The sequence below is a fragment of the Poecilia mexicana genome, unplaced genomic scaffold (assembly GCF_051168715.1).
Source record: "Poecilia mexicana isolate PSO_F unplaced genomic scaffold, ASM5116871v1 scaffold_11, whole genome shotgun sequence".
NCBI classification, from domain to species: domain Eukaryota; kingdom Metazoa; phylum Chordata; class Actinopteri; order Cyprinodontiformes; family Poeciliidae; genus Poecilia; species Poecilia mexicana.
This window is the reverse complement of record NW_028263380.1, coordinates 23,496,030-23,515,259: the sequence shown is the minus strand read 5'-3', so window position 1 is coordinate 23,515,259 and position 19,230 is coordinate 23,496,030. Positions and strand designations below refer to the sequence as shown.

The 19,230-nt window shown below is 35.6% G+C and overlaps 1 protein-coding gene across 1 annotated transcript; it reads right to left on the bottom strand.

Moving 5' to 3' along the window:
• Positions 1-296: 296 nt before the first annotated feature.
• Positions 297-14,999, bottom strand: LOC106919891 (cell division control protein 42 homolog). The gene is made up of 6 exons (XM_014990557.2): positions 14,908-14,999; positions 11,315-11,419; positions 5,953-6,025; positions 5,605-5,714; positions 4,659-4,856; positions 297-2,551 (listed from the first exon to the last, which is right to left on the bottom strand). The coding sequence occupies exons 2-6, from the start codon at positions 11,417-11,419 to the stop codon at positions 2,462-2,464; spliced, it is 576 nt and encodes a 191-aa protein (XP_014846043.1). The 5' UTR covers positions 14,908-14,999; the 3' UTR covers positions 297-2,461.
• Between the last annotated feature and the right edge of the window lie 4,231 nt (positions 15,000-19,230).

The following is a 19,230-nucleotide window of genomic DNA, read 5'->3' as shown; positions in this document are numbered from 1 at the left end:
CAGAACGATTTGAGACTCTGGCAATTTTACACTACTTTCCGTTGGTATATGAAATAAGATCCAATTAGTATTATTTAGTATTGTATAGAAAAACTGAAGAAATATTGCCTTTGTTGAATATAAATGTTTGTATAGTTTTTCCCATTTACAACAGAATTATTTTTCAAGTGAATAATTTGATTTAATTACACTGCCATGAAATGCTTTGCTTATACCAGACTGCAAAACACAATAATTTTTAGTGTTGCTCTTCTGACAGATAGCAGCAATAAAATAGAATCAATCAAGATAAAACATTCAAGTACTATTTTTTATTTCCACACACCCATTCCAACAAACATTCAAATTTAATGCATGACAAATATTATTCAATCTCCAAGTATTGTTTTAAAATATATTTTGTTTTTGACATGAGAAGCTTATTAAAGATCTTTTTGTTTGCCACACTAAGCCGGCGATACCGTAATTGTTGGCACTCTGTGTGTTCATCAAGTAATTGTAAAAATGTCTAAAAGGCACAAAGAAGAAATCAAAACTTAAAGTGTCTAAAACCCTGCAAGAGTACTGTCCCCAAAGAAACAAGAAGCAAAAATATCTATATAATACTCGTAATAGTCCATTCAATATCTGATCAAAATGTCAACATCAACAGATTGGTTTAAAAAAAAAGGATTTTGTGTTCATTTCATTAGAAAATACAGTCATGTGAAGGATTAAAACAGTTTTCTGGGCTCAGGACAGTCAGTGCTACAGAGCACTGAAACTCCATAAAATAATATACATCACCTTTTATCCCATTCTAAGCAAAAAAAAAAAAAAAATCTAGTCCCCAGAGGAACAGTTTTTGAATAAGCACAACTGCTGAGTGAAAATGTGAAGCTCTGCTAAGAAAACAAGCTTTAGTTTTCATTTTGTTCAAAGAAGTTGGGCTAAGAAAGCAGCGTAACAGCAACGAAATAAAATCTATGAATAATTCAAATGGTAATTCCTAATAATTATATTAACATCTAGATCAACATTCTGGAATCTGTGAAGCAGTGATTTAGTTGAACTTTGGAAGAAGAAACAGCAAAGGAACATTTGAACCACAGCAGTCCTTTTTAAGGCGTTCAGGTGCTACAAACTAGAGAGATGTATTAGGAGTTTGACTGGGTTAAGGCAATAAGACTATCAAACATGTTGAGCACTTTAAACCTCCAAGAATCTAAAATGTATTCAAGCAAAGTTTTAATCACTCTTTCCTGGAGTGGAAAAACTAAAAGGCACAACTTTTATTTAACAATGAAACGTATTTTATGTCTTTAAAAAATGCTTTTTTCTGCAAGAATGCATACACTTTACTCTTTGCACTTTTAATAAAAACTAAAAACAACCGTAATTGACTTATCATTAAAAATTGAAGCCTTAAAAGTAAATACGAGTTTTATTGCAGTCATTCGGTTCAAGATGTCGCAGAACCTTTGAAGTCTCAAACGTGCGTTTGTTCCACATTGGTCAGATACCAACTTTTCTTTGTTGCCGTGTGGACAAACCTGTAGATCCTGCTCGTCATGTTCTTACATTACTCCAGATAACTTGTTCAGATGGAGGGCCAGGTTTTCAGTTTCTTTTTTTGTATGAGTAAAAAGTAAATTTATTTATTATTCAGTTATAAATTTTTAAGCATCATAGAACAGTACTTTAAGACCAGATTTAGGGAACATAATATGTGTTTGAAAATTGAACATTTCCAAACACATTTGTTTAAAAAAAAAAAAAAATTAAATTCACTTAGACATAGTTGTAGATGTCAAGATTTTAACATTAAAAATGCCTTTAAGTTATATCGTTTGCTCCAAAAACTGAATTCCTGTGGCATAAGCAAAGCACTTATTGTGTTTCTATTAACCTTTTAGAATGCTATTTCAAATAAATATATGGATTCAAAATGCATTTTTGGCACTAGAAAAAGATTTATGGCAGAAGAAACAAAAAGGAAAAAGAAAACGAACGCACATAAAACTTGATGTACAGAGAAGTAAAGCTGGCACATAAAAGGGAAGGTGTTTAAACACTAATAATATAGTTCTTTAATTTCCTGCAGACTGTCAGTGCCTTATTGCTAAAATATTTCTCCAAATGAGGAACTGGTTTTCTGTTTCAGCTGTAAACTTGTCTCCATCCGTGCCTTGCAGTTCATCGCATCCCATTATCAAAAGAAAATCCTGTTTACTTGTTAGTGTGGAGTGTAGTTCATAAATGTTTACCATGTTAGAGCGACTTATCTACTAGGAAAATAAAGCGCCTGTCAGTTTTAACACCACACCCATGTTAGGTCACTACGGCTGAAGGCACTGTTTAAACATGTGTCTACACCCCTCCCCTTGGTGCTCCCTCCCTCTGTTCCCATACAGGATTGATCTTTTCCTCGTCCACCTCCATCTTCTTCTGCTCCTCGTCTTCCACGTCTTGCGGAAGGTTTCTATAGGAGAAGGCAGCGCTTTTTGGGTTTGATGTCTGGGGGCTCCAGAGCTGCCAGGATGGCCTCATCAAACACATTCTTCAATCCTCTCTAAGAAAAAAAAAAAATCAGTCACAAAGAGAAACTTTTTTTTCTCCTTTTTTTTAAAGGTGCAAATTCATCATACCACTCCCTGATTTAGTTAACAGATTATGGGTAAGATGTAATGATCTTAGAAATGGATTAATCTACCGATTATCAAACAATGAGAACTTTTTTTTTGGATTAGCTGATTAATAATCAAATAGCAAAAGGTGCTTAATAGGAGATTTCTGTTCGTTTATATTTTTACAGAAGTTGAACCAGGTTAAGCCAAAACTAAACCACTTGAGGAGTTTTAGGAATATCAAGGTTTTTATTTTTTTTTACTTTAAATGCAGTATGTATATTTTTGTACAGTGTAGGCTTAATTACCGCTTTATGTTCTTTCCTCAAAACTGTCTTTTTTTGAGTCTGTGTACACCAGTTAACGATTAATCAATTACTAAATTAGTTGACAATTATTTCAATAACTGATTCATTGCAATGAATCTGATTAATCATTTCAGCTGTAGTAGGACGAATAAGGAAAAAACATCATCACAATAAGTTTCACTGCAATATAGCAGTGATAAAGAAAACAACGTAAAACTGTCAGTTTTAGCTTTCAGTTTTCAGTCATCGCAGGATGTTTTCTGTTTAAATTAATTTAATTCAATTCACCCAGGTGCGTTGGAGAAAGGATGCATCTAAAAGTTGTAGTAGTAGCTGGGCGCCCATACAAGATGTTATATCAGGCTCTTCAGGAAAGGGTGAGATTTTAGCAGTAGTGTTTTGAAAAGTAATGATACTCTTGTTTTTTGTTTTCGCAGATGTTATTTGTAATCAGTGAAGAAAATGTCACTCCACATTTGACTAGTGATTCAAGTTTTCATATAGATGTCTAACTAATCTGGTTATATTCCAACAAAAATCTGATCAATTAAACTGGATTTTAAAAACTTCAGTGTAGAATTATTCGGTTCAGGTTTGATCAGTGTAACCGTTTTAAATTGTAAGCTGGAGATGATAATATGCATTAAAAAAACTGTGAATTATCTCTTTAGCTTAGTGTCTCTAAAGCAGATTCAGTGTTAAACTTTTGTATCGTGTCTGTCACCACTTCTCTAACCGCAAAACATCCAAAATGGCTCCACACAAAGAAAACACTCAACAGTAGTGGGAGGTTCATCAAACATGTAGAAAACTTGTCTTGCTTCAAATGAGTTTTATAAATAGATACGAGGCGTTAAGGTTAAAGCTGACACATAGGACTCATAATAGCTTACGCTAACTTCCTCTGCAAGTCACTTCATAATCTCAGATAGATAGATAGCACTTTGTGACACTTTAATATGAAATATTGTTGCTTTTTGAAATCATAAGTTCTTATTACACTCCCACATCATTGACAGCTTTGCATTTTAAAGTGAAAAACTAAAATCACTTTCTTAATTTTATACAATTGTCACTCTATTTTACTCTATATACATAAAAATAATTTTTAAAAAATCCTTGAATGATGCTCACCAGCTGTTAATTTGTTTTTGCATAGGTTTTGTCTAATATGGACCTGACTGACTTATTGGAACTACTACATGTTTTTTAAAATTTGTTTTAATGACTTCATGAACACTTCCTGCTCTTTCAGGCATTGTGCAATGCAAATGTGATCATGCAGCAATCCTGACATGTCCGTTACAGCCTGACAAGTCCCGTCTTGTGTAAAAGTTAAGAAACACACTCAGAGTTGTAATAAACACCTTGTTTGTTTATGCTCGGAGAGTCTGCCTTTATATGAGTTTCTTATGAATGTGGTTAAAAACACATTCATGTATTTAAATATTTAGCATATGTTATAATCATTAACAGTTTGATATATGGCACCATTCTCAGGCCCTCCATTTTCTCTGAGGCCTTCTCTAGTTGGTAAGTTTTTTACTTTCATGGCCTAATTCCTTAGTCACAAACTACATTGGTGAATTGACAAATTATAAATAGTTAATCAGTATTTGGATAGTTGTGAACCAGAAGAGAACTTGGACACGGTTGAATCAGAAAGGGCTTTGGACTGCGGGGCCTTCCAGTGGGGGTGAGGTGAGAGTCTGCAGTCAGAAGCAGTTGCCTCCCTCCAATTTACCTGCGTCAGAGCTGAGCACTCCACATATTTGACAGCTCTGAGCTCTCGTGCCAGTTTCTCCCCACTTTCAGAGCTCATGGGTCGTTGTTTGTTCTTGGCCAGCTTCTCCATTGTGTTGCTGTCATCTCTCAAATCCACCTGAGTTCCAACCAGCAGGAAGGGCGTCCGCGGGCAGTGGTGAGAAATCTCAGGAACCCACTGTGATTAAAAAAAAAGTAAAAATTAAAGTCAATGAACTGAATTTGGATTATATTTATATCCCAAGGCCTTCATGACTGGTTCTATTGTACAGTATCTTGTTTTTAAAAGCAGAGCCGAGAAGTGACACTGAATAAAAGAAAAATGTCAGAGCTAAATTTAGAGTCAGGCTGGGCTTTGTGCTAGATTATTTGTCGCGACCTCCATTTATTTATATTTGTAGAAAATGCCCCAAAACAAAAAGCCTCAAAATATATTTGTCTTTTCTTTCAGTAACAAAACCTCAAACGAAGAAAAATTCAACCTTCCATTTGAGTTTATTTATTCAACTGGCAAAAAACAAATCTCAAGGTAAGATCAACTGATCGGTTTTAACATTCTAGCCGATCTCAGCTACAGAGCTGGTAAATCCAAATTTAATTTTGGGAGAAAGTTATAGTCATCTGCATATTGAGGATAAATTACATCAAAGCTAATCATGTTGGCAGATGTACCAGTATTTTAAAGCTGAAATTTTCTCATTTCTTTTGGGAGGAGGATGAAATATGGATTGCAACAATTGGAGATTGTCAAAAAACTAAACTAAAAAATAAATAAATAAAAAACAGTAACTATTCAAGGGAGAACGTCAACCTATAGAATTTCAACTCTATTGTTGCAAAAGTGATATTTGCATAAGTTCAATAAATGATCATTTATTTGTAAGTTAGGAAGAATGTCCATTGCTATACAATTAAAGTGACCAAACCTTCTCTCTGACGTTTTCAAAGGAGGAAGGGGATACGACTGAGAAACAGACAAGGAAGACGTCGGTTTGAGGGTAGCTAAGGGGTCGCAGTCTGTCATAGTCCTCCTGACCTGCAGAGGGAGACAGAGACACTTAAAACTAAAATAATAATTTAAAAAATTAAACTTAAGCAATTAAGTAGTGACAGGAAGGAGACAAGGAAGTTACTTTAAATCTTCAACAATAAAAGAAAGGGTTACTACAGTATGAATACCAACACTGCCTTTAATTTTTCAGTTACTTTAGGGGCTAACAACACCTGAATTATCAATCACAAAAGGTAATAGATATATGCAGATTTATTATCACCTGCAGTGTCAAACAGTCCAAGGGTGTATGGCTCCCCTCCGATCATCACTGTCACAGCATAGTTATCGAAGACCTGGACATGAAACAAGGCAAAAGATGAAACAGACTTAAAAACAAGCCAAGAGGAAGCCTGTGAAAAGGGAAGTGAAATTGTGAGAAATAACAGGAAGAGGGCTGAAGAAAGGCTTACTTATAAAGACGCTTGACTGAATTAAATCTGTTTCTATGCAATGCACAAATAAATGGAAAGTAAACAAACTGTAGATTTTTAGAAAGGGTTGCAAAAATAGTTCATGCCTTCCAACATAGCCAAGATGTCTTATTCATTGAAGATGGTATGGATTTCCATTTACTCTCCTTTGCAACAGTGTCTTGAATCTCTTCAGCCAGAGGTTTCTTCCGATTTGTTGCAAGACTTACTGCTACTGGAGTAATGACTCTTTGAATGACTCTTTGAATATAACTGGATGGAATGAGTACATTTAGTTTGGCTTAGGGATAAATAAATAAATGTACAAAAAGAAACTCAGGCTTTGCTTTCCAGGATTATTAAATTATGCAAAGTAAAAGAGTTTACCGCCCATGCAGCTGTACTGAGATCAGGGTTTCCCCCAGTGTATTATAAGCCTGGTGGCCCGCCATGCTTTACTAGCCCCGCCGCCAGGCTAAGCATTGCTTGTTTACGTTTCTAGGAAAAAAAAAAATCTTTTTTTTTGTTTTTTTCTTTTAAAGCCGGGCTTCAAGCGTCTCTTTTGCTCTGAGCATTTCATTAGCAGAGCAGATTAATTCCTAAAGGATAGGTTTATAATAGATAGGTTTATAGTTTATGCATTTAAAGCCAACAGCGTGCGGACCAATCACAAAGCTCTTGGGGGCCTGACGGAGCTGCTGACTTAATTTGGATTAAACAGAAGTGCACATTTGTTGTTTTTAGACTAGTTGTGGGTTTAAATAGCATTTCACTGGAGATCTTTTCCCGTAACATATAATTAAACAGTAATACTTTTACATTTCCTGTCAACTTAACATCTTTTAATACAAAAACACAGAGTCTCGACGCCCCGACGACCGGGCTTAGCAAGTTTTCTGGGGGGAAACCCTGGAGATGTTTAGCAATACAACACAATACTCTTTGACCTGTTTGAATGCAAGAACCGTTTTGATCGTACTTTAACACTACAGAAAACCATGCTCTGACTCTGAAGCCAGTAATTTCATAAATTGTGTGAGACATTGACCAATGAGCTGCAACAGCTGAGCTATTTGAACCACAGCCTCTGAGATGGCGGTGAAATGAGGACGTGTCTTTGTGGGTGTTTTAAATATCTTGTTTACTGCGTCATCTCCACGTCAACAAAAACAAACTTCCTGTTTACATTTAACATACCCTTTGTCAGGTGGTGTTACTGCTCTGACCAAGCTCCACCCTCACACAAGCGGAAATCATGTGAGGCTGCCTTTTTGTATGGACTGTGCTGAACACAGTGGCTTCAAATATCCTGTTCACTAGCAGCACACCATTGAAAAGAAAAGTTAAAGATATTTTGGTGAACTGCTGCTCAGGTGAACAAGCTTGCTGAGTCTTACTCATTCTTCTTGTTCTTCTCCCATGCCCTCAGGCTGCTGCCATGCGCATTGACATGCAGCGCAGTTGCAGCATGCATGTGCAAAATCAGTTCTTCAAAAGTGGAAATGAGCTAAAGAAGGAATGCAAAGCTTCAACAAACAGCCAGCCCTGCTGCTGTTTGCTGTAGCCTGCAGACATTTTGGTTTAAATAAAACCGAGAATGCTGAGGTAAGATCCAGCTAAACCAGACTGAATAGAGGTCACATACCATTTTCTTACACCGTAAATCATAGTTGAACCAAAATTGAGCAAAATCATCTATTTGGATCCATTTTTTTATGTTTTAATAGCAGACAAAAACTCCACAGGTAAAAACAAAACGCTATTTTGTCATTTGAACAATAGAAGCTGTCCAAACCAACATGGTCCAATGTAAAAACATTGTTAAATAGTGAATTAATTGTAATAAACAGTATTTACTGGTTATTTTATTAGCCATACCCAAGCCTAAGCTGTAGAATAAAAAAAACACTAAAAACAGGGAATTTAATAACAAATAAGAAACTTGTGTCTCTGCCTTCTAGAGTACCAACTTTAAAAGGGTAAAATAGTAATTTCTGAAGCTAACAAAGGTAAGGGTAACAAAAAAAAAAATCTAAGTATTGGTTCTCCATGTTTGATTCTTGTTCTGGGTTGTCAAGTACTCCACAATTTATAAATAACAGGAGTTTCTCTAGGTCTTGCTCCGATACTATTAAAAGTACAGAGCTAAATGTTGGTCTATTTACACATGTTGTAAATAGAGCAACATTATTTACATAATGAACTAAATTTACTTTACTTAGTTCCATCATTACTTCCAAAAACCACAAAATGTGTATTAGTTCAGTTCAAGAAGCTGAATTGGAAAGGCAGCCTGAGGTGAATCACACCGACATGTATTGACAAAAACAGGCAAACGGAAACAGAGCGGAGGGGCGAGGCAAGGGAAACATGTTGACATCGTTAAAACACAAGTAAAGTTGGGATACTCCGAGGCCTAGACTGTATTTTCCCTAAACGTAATCTCAGAAATTTACCTGGTGGACAAGCATAAAATAATACAAGGTTTTTCAAATTTGTTTTAAAATAAAAATCTAAAAATGTGGCGTAAAGAATTCTTACACCACCTCTTGCTGGAAATTGAATAATTTCACAGCGGGATGGTGTCATCAGCATGATGTGCAGTTAGTTTTCCTAAGTTCAGGGGACTGATTGCAAAACCTAACATGTTAAAGCTTGGTACTTACTACTGATCTCACTGGTTTTGGTCTTAATAATGTGGTTTATTCAATATTGTTCTACAACAATCCCCCAAGACCTTCACAGAAAAGCTTTGTTTAAGCTGAGATTAGTTATTACACACGATCAGTTCATTTACTAATTAGATAACTTCAGGCACCTGATTTAATTCAGCGTTTTCTGAGAATGGAGTGAAGAAAAATATAGACATGTTTTTTTTTCCTCAAATGTAGAAAAGGTCACAGGTAGTGTGAATACTTATGTACTGAGCTGGGCAGTAACTAGCCACATTTACTTGAATAACGTTTTGGAAAATATTTACGTTTAGGAGTATTTTTACTATGCTCTCCATTTTACTTTTCCTTGAATAAGTTTATTATGAAGTATTACTATGCTTACCGGAGTAAAATTTCTGGATACTTTATCCTCTGTTAATAATTTCACTGAATGAACAACAAGTCTGTTTTAACCAAAAATTCACCAAACAGACACACATTGGCAGTTTTCATTAAAGTTTCATAGAAAGAAATTGATGTGGAAAAATGTTTCTTTTGCCTGATTTTGTCATTTGGTAATTATGTTAATTGTATGAGTTATTTTCACTTTGCTCCTTAAAATACCAACATTTCCATGTAAATATTTTGGTCTCTCTGTCGATGTAATTTTTAAATATTAAAGGGCTGTTGTGTTCTAAAATATGTTTTTTCTCAACTTGAATAATTTCTTGGGCTGCTCTTTGTTGAGTACTTCAGTACACGTTTTTGGATTACACTAAGACTACAGCAGCTCCAGCAAACAACCCGATCAAATACAACACAGTGAAAAAAGCTTAATATTAAAAAGGTACACCATCTACACTGTTGATACTCGTATAGAAATGATGCCAAATGATAAAACGAGACACCCTTAAAAAAACAATAAATCAGTAAATTCTGAGGAGAGGGTTGGACTTAGTCACCCTCTCCTTGAAAATCACCTCTCCTACTGTGGTGATTGTCAGATGACTCACAGGAAACAACACTGCAAGAAGCTGCAACAACACAATGAATCAAAGAGGAAACCGGAGGTTTGTCTGCGCTTGCTGTGATGAATCGGTTGACGAGGCTACAGCTGTGCCTGCTTCTGAAGCTGGAAAGCAAGAGCTAATATATAAAACTGTGAGAAATAAATGCTTGTTCAAAAGTTCTTGTCATTTATCCTGGCGGCTATAAGGGAATATAGATGAGAAGTTTACCATAAAGTGGAAAAATAAGGTTGTTTCTAATAATAGAAACACTGGCAGGAAGAGGATGTTGTTTAGGTGATAAGAACTTTAACAATAAAACCATAACTGACCAGAATACAAATGGAATTTGACAAACTGGAGAGATAAGAATAGTATTATATGAAAATTGTAGACAAAATAAATTATTATGGAAATAAAGATGCAGTTTTATGGGAAACAAACTACATAAGAATAAAAATCAGTGCTAAAAACAGGATTAACAGAAACAGAAGTAAAAGCTGAGTCAGCATTGCTGGTTCTGCAAACGTCTCATCAAACTGGGCTAAGAAGTGCCAAGAGAAGAAGCTGCCTATACGCTGAATGTTTCCAACTTAAAGTCAGCTGTTCTGCTGCTACGAGGCAGAACGCAGAGTTTGCATCCTCAGCAGAGAATCTGAACCACATTTTGCATAAAGCTGCAGAATGTTGGGGTTCTGTTACTCAGCAGGGTGCTGCTCCAATACTTACAAACAGTATATGCATGGCTGATTTCTTAAGGTGCAACAAACTGCCACCATGAGTTGCCTAAATCCAAAATGCATACATTAAAATGAAATTATACCAAATCTGGGATTTTTCAATTATGTTTATAATATAACTATGAGTGTAAACTATATTTTTGAAATGAAAAAGTGTAACAAAACTAATTTTGATCTCACTCACTTTGCAAACATCAAATCAGTTCAGGGAACTCATAATAAAAGTGAAAGTAGATCTCTGTGTTTATGTCAGCATACATACTCAGGTGTGCAAGATCAGTCTCGCTTGTGCCGGGATATAACATGAACTATTCTGGAACCACTCCCAGCAGTAATCTGATCCATAAAAACTGAGGCACTCTGCACATCCACCAACAAACGGAGGCTAAATCAGGTGCTACACGGCCAGAAAGGGTTGAAACTCACTGATCTGTCTTCAGCTTTATTGGACCAACTTCTGATACATTTTGTTTAAAAGGAAAAAACAACCATTTGGTATAAACTTACAGTGAAATGTAACATTATATTCATATTTGGCAGTAGTGTGATATCTTTCAGTTTCATAAAGGTTGGAGTTCTGGTAAAAGCTCATTTTGTTTTCTCAATCCAGACACTGTAAACAAGTATCACTTCCTGTGTGCCGGGAATGAGCTGCACAGTGTTAAGGGTAAAAAAATAACCCTGCTTCTGCAGCTCTATAAATATCAATTCATATTAGCTTTAACCACTTCACAGTGTATAACAAGTGGTATTTTATTATTGGTTACTCACGGTTGGTACGTATTCAGAGGGAAACTTGTTGGTTGTGTAGGAGATGAGCAGGCAGGTTTTTCCCACAGCACCATCACCCACTACCACACACTTTATAGTCTGCATCTGAGGAGGAGACATTAATGTGATTACACAAATAAAAAGGTAAAGCAGAGAAATTACATGTGAGAACATGATCTACAGTGGTATTCATACCACTTAGATTTTTTTTAGGACATTTTGTCACATAACCACAATCATCAATGGGATCAGGCCAACACAAAAGTAACATAACTAAGTGGATGAAAAATAGCATTTCAAAAATGTTTACAAAGAGAAACCAGTCAACGGGACAACTATGAATTGTAAGATCTACAAATCTGGCCTTTAAAAAACTGCAGAAATAAATAAATTCATGAGAATCCAGAAGCCATGCATGCAACTCAGAAGATATGTGGAAGAAGGTGCTGTGGTGAAAGGAGATCAACATTCAAGACTTTGACCTACATACAAGATGCTGTGTGCCAGAAAAGTAACATCACCCTGAACATGTCATCACAATTGTGAAACATAGTTGTGGCTACATCATGCTGTGGGCATGCTTCATGGAAGCTGTTCAGAGTTTAAAAATAGAGCTATATCCAGATAGAGGAAGAAAACCTGTTAGTAGCTCCAAAAGACATAGCGACTGGAGTGGAGGTTCACCTTCCATCTGCACAGTGGCCCTAAACATTCAGCCTGAGATACAATGGAATGGTTTAGATCAGTGGTGCCCAAAGTCGGTCCTCAAGGTTTTAGTTCTCTCCCTGGTTTAACACACCTGGATCAAATGATGGCTCATTAGAAGGCCAACACTGACAGGCTGAAAAGGTTGTTACTACCACCAGGGCTGCTGTGTGAAGAAGAGCACAGCACAAGCTCAAGAGTGAATTGATCTAGAGTCAAAAGTGACTTGAGAGAGTCAGTGAAAGAGAGCCTGAAGAAGTGTGAGAGACTGTTCAATACTGACACTAAAAAAGACGACTTTAGTGGTTTTAGTGCACAGGAGGAAGACAAAGGTAATGATTAGTGACTTTCCTTGGTAGTCTATTGTATTTTTAAGATGGACACCTGTGACTTAAATACAGGTGTGGTCTATCTATGTACTTTTTTCCATTTCAGAGCTAATGGGCACAGCTGATAAAAGGGGTAATCTTCATAATGAACATGCCCAACTAAACTAATTGAAGAAAAAAAATCCTGCCCTTCTGCTTCTTCTTCTCCATAAGATAACAACCATGAGCTATAGAATCTGTATGCCTGACAGGAATGCCAGGCGCAGGAACTGACTACGAGACAAGTAGATAGAAACAGTGGCCGCGCTGTACAGCAGTGTTTACAACACAATGAAGGCAGAACCTGTGACCACCCAGACACCAAGCAGCTAGCATACCCAAGCTGCTGGTTCATTAGGTGGGACAATGGCACAGGGCTATGGGCTGCCACTCCATCACTGGCTCTTTGTTTGGGTCATTTTGGCAGTACGCAGCATTCAGCTAAGCCCTGATGAGTCAGGGACACACGGTAACTGGCTGCAGGAATGATGATACCAGTTATGTCAGGAAAACATTCTTCAGAGGTAATTTGTATTCACATGAAAACAATTCTGAACAATTATTGGCAAGCATGATCCTTCAATTCACTTCTGCTTCTTGAACACACTGTTGTCAGGGATATCAAGTTGGTCCTGTTTGGCCATCAGCCTTAAAATATTCAACAAATGATAAGTTTTTTTTTTTTTTCAGGTTCAGAATAAGTCATTCTGAAATTGTTTAACATCTTAAAAATGGGTTCCAAAAGTGTATAAAAAGTTACAGGTCTAAAGCATCAGACTTTAGACCTGTAAAGTCTAAAGTCTTTACAGGTCTTCACAAAGGTGATCACCTTTGTGATCACCTGATCACAAAGGTGATCAGGTGAACCTGATCACCTTTGTGACCAGGTTCCACCAGATCACAAAGAAAGTCTCTGAATAGCAGAGAAATAATCCTACAGCTTTAGATGCACACAATGTTCTATTTGTATTAAATTTCATATTTATTTGAGAAGGAAGAGTAGAACACACTTCAGCATGTCAAGGCATGTGAGAATTGTCATACATTTACGCAACAAAATGACATGCCGAGCTTAAGATGTTTAGTGAATTTCTCCTGAAAAAATGTAAAGATCCAACACAATATTTAAATCGTTTTAAAATATAACTTAATATAACCCATTTTTATGAAAAATAACATACCTTCCTTTGCTAATTGTGCTTGTTATGCTATAAAAACGCACCAACCAATCAGCCAGAAATCAGATTTCCTCTTTGTTGGCTCTGATTTGTCATAGGCAAGTCAAACATTTATTAAATGCATAAAAATAACAAATACAAGTATTTTTTGTGGTTTTTTTGAGCTTAGTAAAAACAAACAAACAAAAGAACCCACTATAAAAAGTTAGACAAATATGTTTTGAGAGATCTATAACGATAATCTAGTAATGTTTTAATTTTTGGTTTATGATAATAAAAAAAATACTACCTTCATCAGTCTCATATTTTATAATGCTTAGGGGGAAAAAAAAGAAACTGAACCAAACTGGAAACAACAAGGCAAAGAAACCCAGACATCTGTATTGGCCAGAAACTGCCTGACTGGTCTAATGAATGAATTTACAGTTCTCTTAATACTGGTTAATTACCAATGAAATATGTGATAACAAGCAAGCAAAGACATGGCCATGCCTTTATTTATCAAACTGTAAAGTAATAGTTTAATTTTGATTTAGCTTGTCAATCTGCCAGGAACTACAGATGATGGACTGAAATAATGGTTTTCAGTATAACAAAACGGCAAAACACTTTCATTTTATATACAACAACTAAGCAAGTTAATGAATTAATTCTTATTTCTAACACAAAACGTAAAAAAGAAGTTAAACACAATGTCAGATCGTTCTAGCATACATTTAAAACATGCTTAAATGTGTTTATACCTTTAAATGATTAAGATTTTTAGTTGAGAGTTTCTTCTTCTTAGTCACTTCCGCATCGAAAGAATAGATGAACAATCAGAGTCGGCTCAACAGCCACCATGTTACTTTTAGAAATAAAACCAGATCTAAAAGCGTGATGTTAATGATTGCTGACTGTAGCTTTAAAACGAAACTAATATTTAACAGGGTGTTGATTTTTAAAGTTAGCTAAACTGACGTAAACCAACCCCCACGCCCACAATCAATATTGTCCGTTGAAAATAAAAAAGAAAAAAGAAAAAGGGAAGAACATAAAAGTCGAGAAGGGGAAAATATCTAAAACTAAACATATAAGTACAAAGATGACTCATCTCACCAGCAACAGCGCTGGTTTACTTGTTCGTTAACTGAGCAGAGATTTAACAGCGCTGCTAGCATAAAGTTAGCCAAAGGAAGTAGATTGTTTTGACAGCTGCGGGTTAGCAGAATTAGTTTTTAACCGACTAGCCGGTACAATTATTACAGTAGAAGAAGTTACACTAAAAGCCGTTGTTGTTCCTTGACTATACTTCTTCATTTAAAGTCACAAAACTACAGGCTTTTAAGCTGTCAGTTCTTACCTTGTCCGTTCACCACCGCTGGAGTGTTCCGACTGGTGTGGTGCGTTCAATTCCTTCCTGGAAATCCCACTTCCTCCTGTTCGGGAAGTCGGACAAATGAACTGGATTGTGTGTGGAATTTTTCTGACTACGTTCACAACAGTTACACTGTATGCTTCAGTTTTAATTTTATTAAAGTAAATATTTTAAAGAAAATTCAAAAAGTAATAATTTAACATAATTTAAAAAAATAACAGATTACAAGAACACCTTTTTTTCTTTCTTTTTTTTTTTTTACAAACGTATAAATAATTTACGTTTTTGTTATTTTTAAGAAGTAGTCCCTGAAAAGCAGCATTTTATCACATACTTACATATATCAAACAAAAATTATTAATACTAACAATAGGTACTGAGCACATATTGAGAGAGCGAAAATTTCCTCTTTGACCAATAGAGGGCGATAAAGGTCAAACTGTTTTTGTTCCAAGTCTGTGGTTTGTCTTTTGCAGTTTTTTACTTGAGAAATGCAATATAAAGTTATAACAGAGTGGCAATAAAATTATATCTAAAACACAAAGAATGTTCACAATTATAATGTTTCAAAAATATGATCCACAATAGTGTCAAATTCAAAGATAACATGTATTACCGGCCTTACAGGAAGATAGGCAACTGAAATTTAATTTATGTGAACATTCTGAGTTATGTTGTTGAGTTGCATAATTGATTAATATTAATTTCATGTTTTCAGTTATTGTGACTTAACAAGAGGGTAACGGAACCAGGAGGGAAACACCGATATCTTCCTCTATAGTCTCATTCTCCAATTCTCACTGAAATGAATCTAAAAGCATTCAAAGGCCATATGGAATAAAAATCAATTCAACTAAAGTTAAATTCAAAAACTGTTAATTTATCTCAAAGGTACATTAAATGTTTTAACTCAAATCAACCATAACTACAAAGAGTCATAGTGAATGGTGATGTCTATGGGCAAGAAGGACTTCCAGTAGCAGTCAGTTTTGCAGTGAATCTGAAAAGGCCTCTGACAGCAGACTGTCACAATATGAATCTCATGACTGAAACAGCTCAATTTCCAGGCAACAGAAATAATATTCCAGAGTAGTATTTCCTTCATGACACCATCAATTGTTGGCAAGCACTCAGAATCCACCTCCTTTGCTTTTGCCACACCTCTTTAAATCTCTGTCTGCCTGTGTGTTTAGAAAGCCAGGCAGTGAGATGTTGGGATTTGGAAGAGGATATATGGGCTATCTTACCCATTATGATCAATGGATGAGCTGGTTTGAATGTTCTCTGCTCTCTGCACTTTGGTTCTGCTCTTCATCCATGAAGCTTAATTTTCAACACCTCTGGGCGATGGAGTCATAATTCAGGTATTATTTGAGCTTTTGAAATAATTGGTTGCTCTTAGGTGTAAAAACAATAATAATTGCCACAATTACTTATCATAACAACTATGTGACAGAAAAAAGTAAAATGGAAAAGTCCTGCAGCTGCACAGTATCCCAGTATAAATGCACAAAATAGGGATTAGAGTTTCATTCAAAGTGCTCCTGTTTACTTTTTTGAGTTTGCAAACAGAATAAGCAGTGATTTAAAAGTTTCATTAACTTTTTGGTATTTTCCTTTAGAATTTAATGTTCAGCTTCAAAATCTAGTTTCAATCGTATGACATTCCATTGTCCACTGGAATGGATGCATCAAAAATAAAACATATAATTTTCACAAAAAAAAATTTCACATTGGATTCCAAACAATTGGGAATTAAAAAAAAAAAAAAAAAGAACGATTAGACAATATTTATTTTTTTATCGTAGTCAGGACGATAAAGGAGCTGAATCTGTGAACTGCTCCTCTGGATGCTGGCTGAAGGTCTTGGTCTAAATATTTCAAAAGAACCAAATAATCTGAAAGACAAAAAGACGAGAATCTGAGGTATTCAAAGGAGGCGCCTGTCTATACATGAAAATGACCTGAAATATAGATATATGTGAAAACTACTAACAGGATTGGGAATGATTGATTTAAAAAAAACAAAACAAAACAAAAAAAAAAAACAACAACAATTAACCATGAATAAAAAAATCTTCCAGATTAGAAAATAGTGAAATATTGTCAAAATAACCTAATTCTTTTGTTCATTTGTGTTGGTTGACCTGGTTGTCAGTTTGTGCTGTAGGTGGAGGGGAACCTTGCTGAGAGGAAGGCCAGTCGACCTTCGGTGTAACGCAACAGAAAATTAGATAATTACAATGCAAGTCACTTGTTTATTACCCTCACCCTGGAAGGCCTTTGTTCTCATATCTTCACAAGGTTTTCATTGTGCTCTTTTGATCTCCAGTAATTTGATCTTTTTTTTTTTTTTTACTTTGTTGCTTCTTCCTACTTTATCTTATTTCCTCTCTCTGTTTCTTTCTCTTTTCCCCCAAATATCTGTGTGTGTGTCTGTCAGCTGCTTGGCTGTGGCTAACCAGGGGATGGATGTCAAGGACACAGTGCTGATTGTCTCCCTTAGATAATCCCATTAAACTCAGGAATTTAATTACAGATTATCTCACACTCTTGCACACACACACGCATGTGTGCCTACACATAAGAACGTACCACGATTGGCACACTTACACACTTGAATTGTCACAAAAATACACAGGTGAACAAAAAGGCATACAGTTAGGAGATAAACCCATCCATACACACCAAGAACATACTGGTTTCACCCTTTTGCTCTGTCATTGTGTATCAGTATCACCCTGCAGTCAGCATTAACAACTTCACCAGTCTGTTTTTAGAACAGCAAGGACACGTTAGCTGTAGCAAACAAATTATTTTTTAATTTCTGTACTTTAAATTAAAGTTACTGCTGTAAATGTAAAGACATTTTTGCAAAATAACCAAACAATTGTAATTGTGACATGAGCTGCAAATATGGCAATAAATACATTTAATTTCCACTTATGATCTCACAGGAATTAAACATAATCAGGCCAGTTCATTAGGTAGACCTGTACAGCTGCTTGTTGCAATAAAAACATCTCATTGTTTTTAGACATGGTGGAGATACTTTACTGAAGTTCAAAATGAGGAGTTAGGACAATTTAAAAGAGTTTTAACATGATATGTTTGCTTCTGTCAGATGATCTGGTCTGAATATTCTTCTACTTTATTAGAGAATAGTCCTAAAAAGAGAATATATTTAGTGACCTATGTACAAAAAGTATTTATAGAAGTCAAATGTCAAAGGACCTAACCCTAACCCAGCTTGGACAGCTGCTAGATCTCAGTACAATAGGACATTCTCCTCAGTGATCTGATCAGATCTAAATCTGTGGCTGTTGTGCTCTGTTAGTGTCAATATGAGCCAAAATCTGAGGAATCTCTGCCACATGTTGAATCTATCCTACATGAAACAGTTCAGAGAACAACAGAACAACCTAGATGTTAGTAAAGTGTTTCTAATAAAGTGAAGAGTGAGTGAAAGTGAAATGAGCATTCATACTATTTGAGAGCCAGCTGCTCTTTTTGATATTTTTCATGTTAAATGTGTTAATGAAACCCCAGACAGATGTGAAGAATGATACAGTTGATTTTCACAAGACAACAAAACTGACTAAATGAAGAAACAAAGTTTTTGTCCAACAGTGACGATAACTGAGACTTCACTGTCTGAAGCAAAGTATTTCTAAATTATTACCAAGATGCAGTCTTTCTAACAAAGAAACAAACACAAATCCACGTTAGGGATCATTATTTGACTTTTATTGACATAGGGTAGGGTTAGGTTTAGGTATTTATTGACTAATAAACAGTTTTTTGTAATGCAGAGTTTTGTCGCCTGGCAGTCATTTTAGCTCAGTGTCACATCAAAATGAAGGTCTTCCCAAAAGTCTGGTGCAGAGTTTCATATGTATGCAGCTGTGTATGCGGATCAGTTCTTTCCATATATATTACATTTTATTATTCTAAACAATTTCAAGTTTGAAATCCATAAACAGTTCAGTCATATTTAAATACTGACACATTCTTTATAGAGTCCACAACTTCTGGAGGCTGCCATCTGGCCTGAGGTTTATTTTTAGGAGGAGCTATGTTTGCTAATGCATTGGGCTGGCTTTGAAAGCCGGCGTTGCATGAAAGTGAAAGAAGGTATTTTTCCTGGGATGTTCTCAGATGAGCTTAGAGATTATTCTGGGTTCATAATCAAAAAGGAATGAAAACAAATACTAAAAGATGAATAAACATGTTATTTTTTGCATAGACTTATAACTTGTAAATATATGCATTGTAGCTGTATCTAGCATGCAGTAGTTCAAGCCTTCC

Coding starts and splice junctions, on each gene's coding strand:
- LOC106919891 (XM_014990557.2), bottom strand. CDS start 11,419: ATGCAGACTATAAAGTGTGTGGTAGTGGGTGATGGTGCTGTGGGAAAA. Junction 6,026..11,314: donor CCTCTGAATACGTACCAACC/GTGAGTAACCAA, acceptor TTTCATGTCCAG/GTCTTCGATAACTATGCTGT. Junction 2,552..4,658: donor AGTGCTCAGCTCTGACGCAG/GTAAATTGGAGG, acceptor TTTTTTTCTTAG/AGAGGATTGAAGAATGTGTT.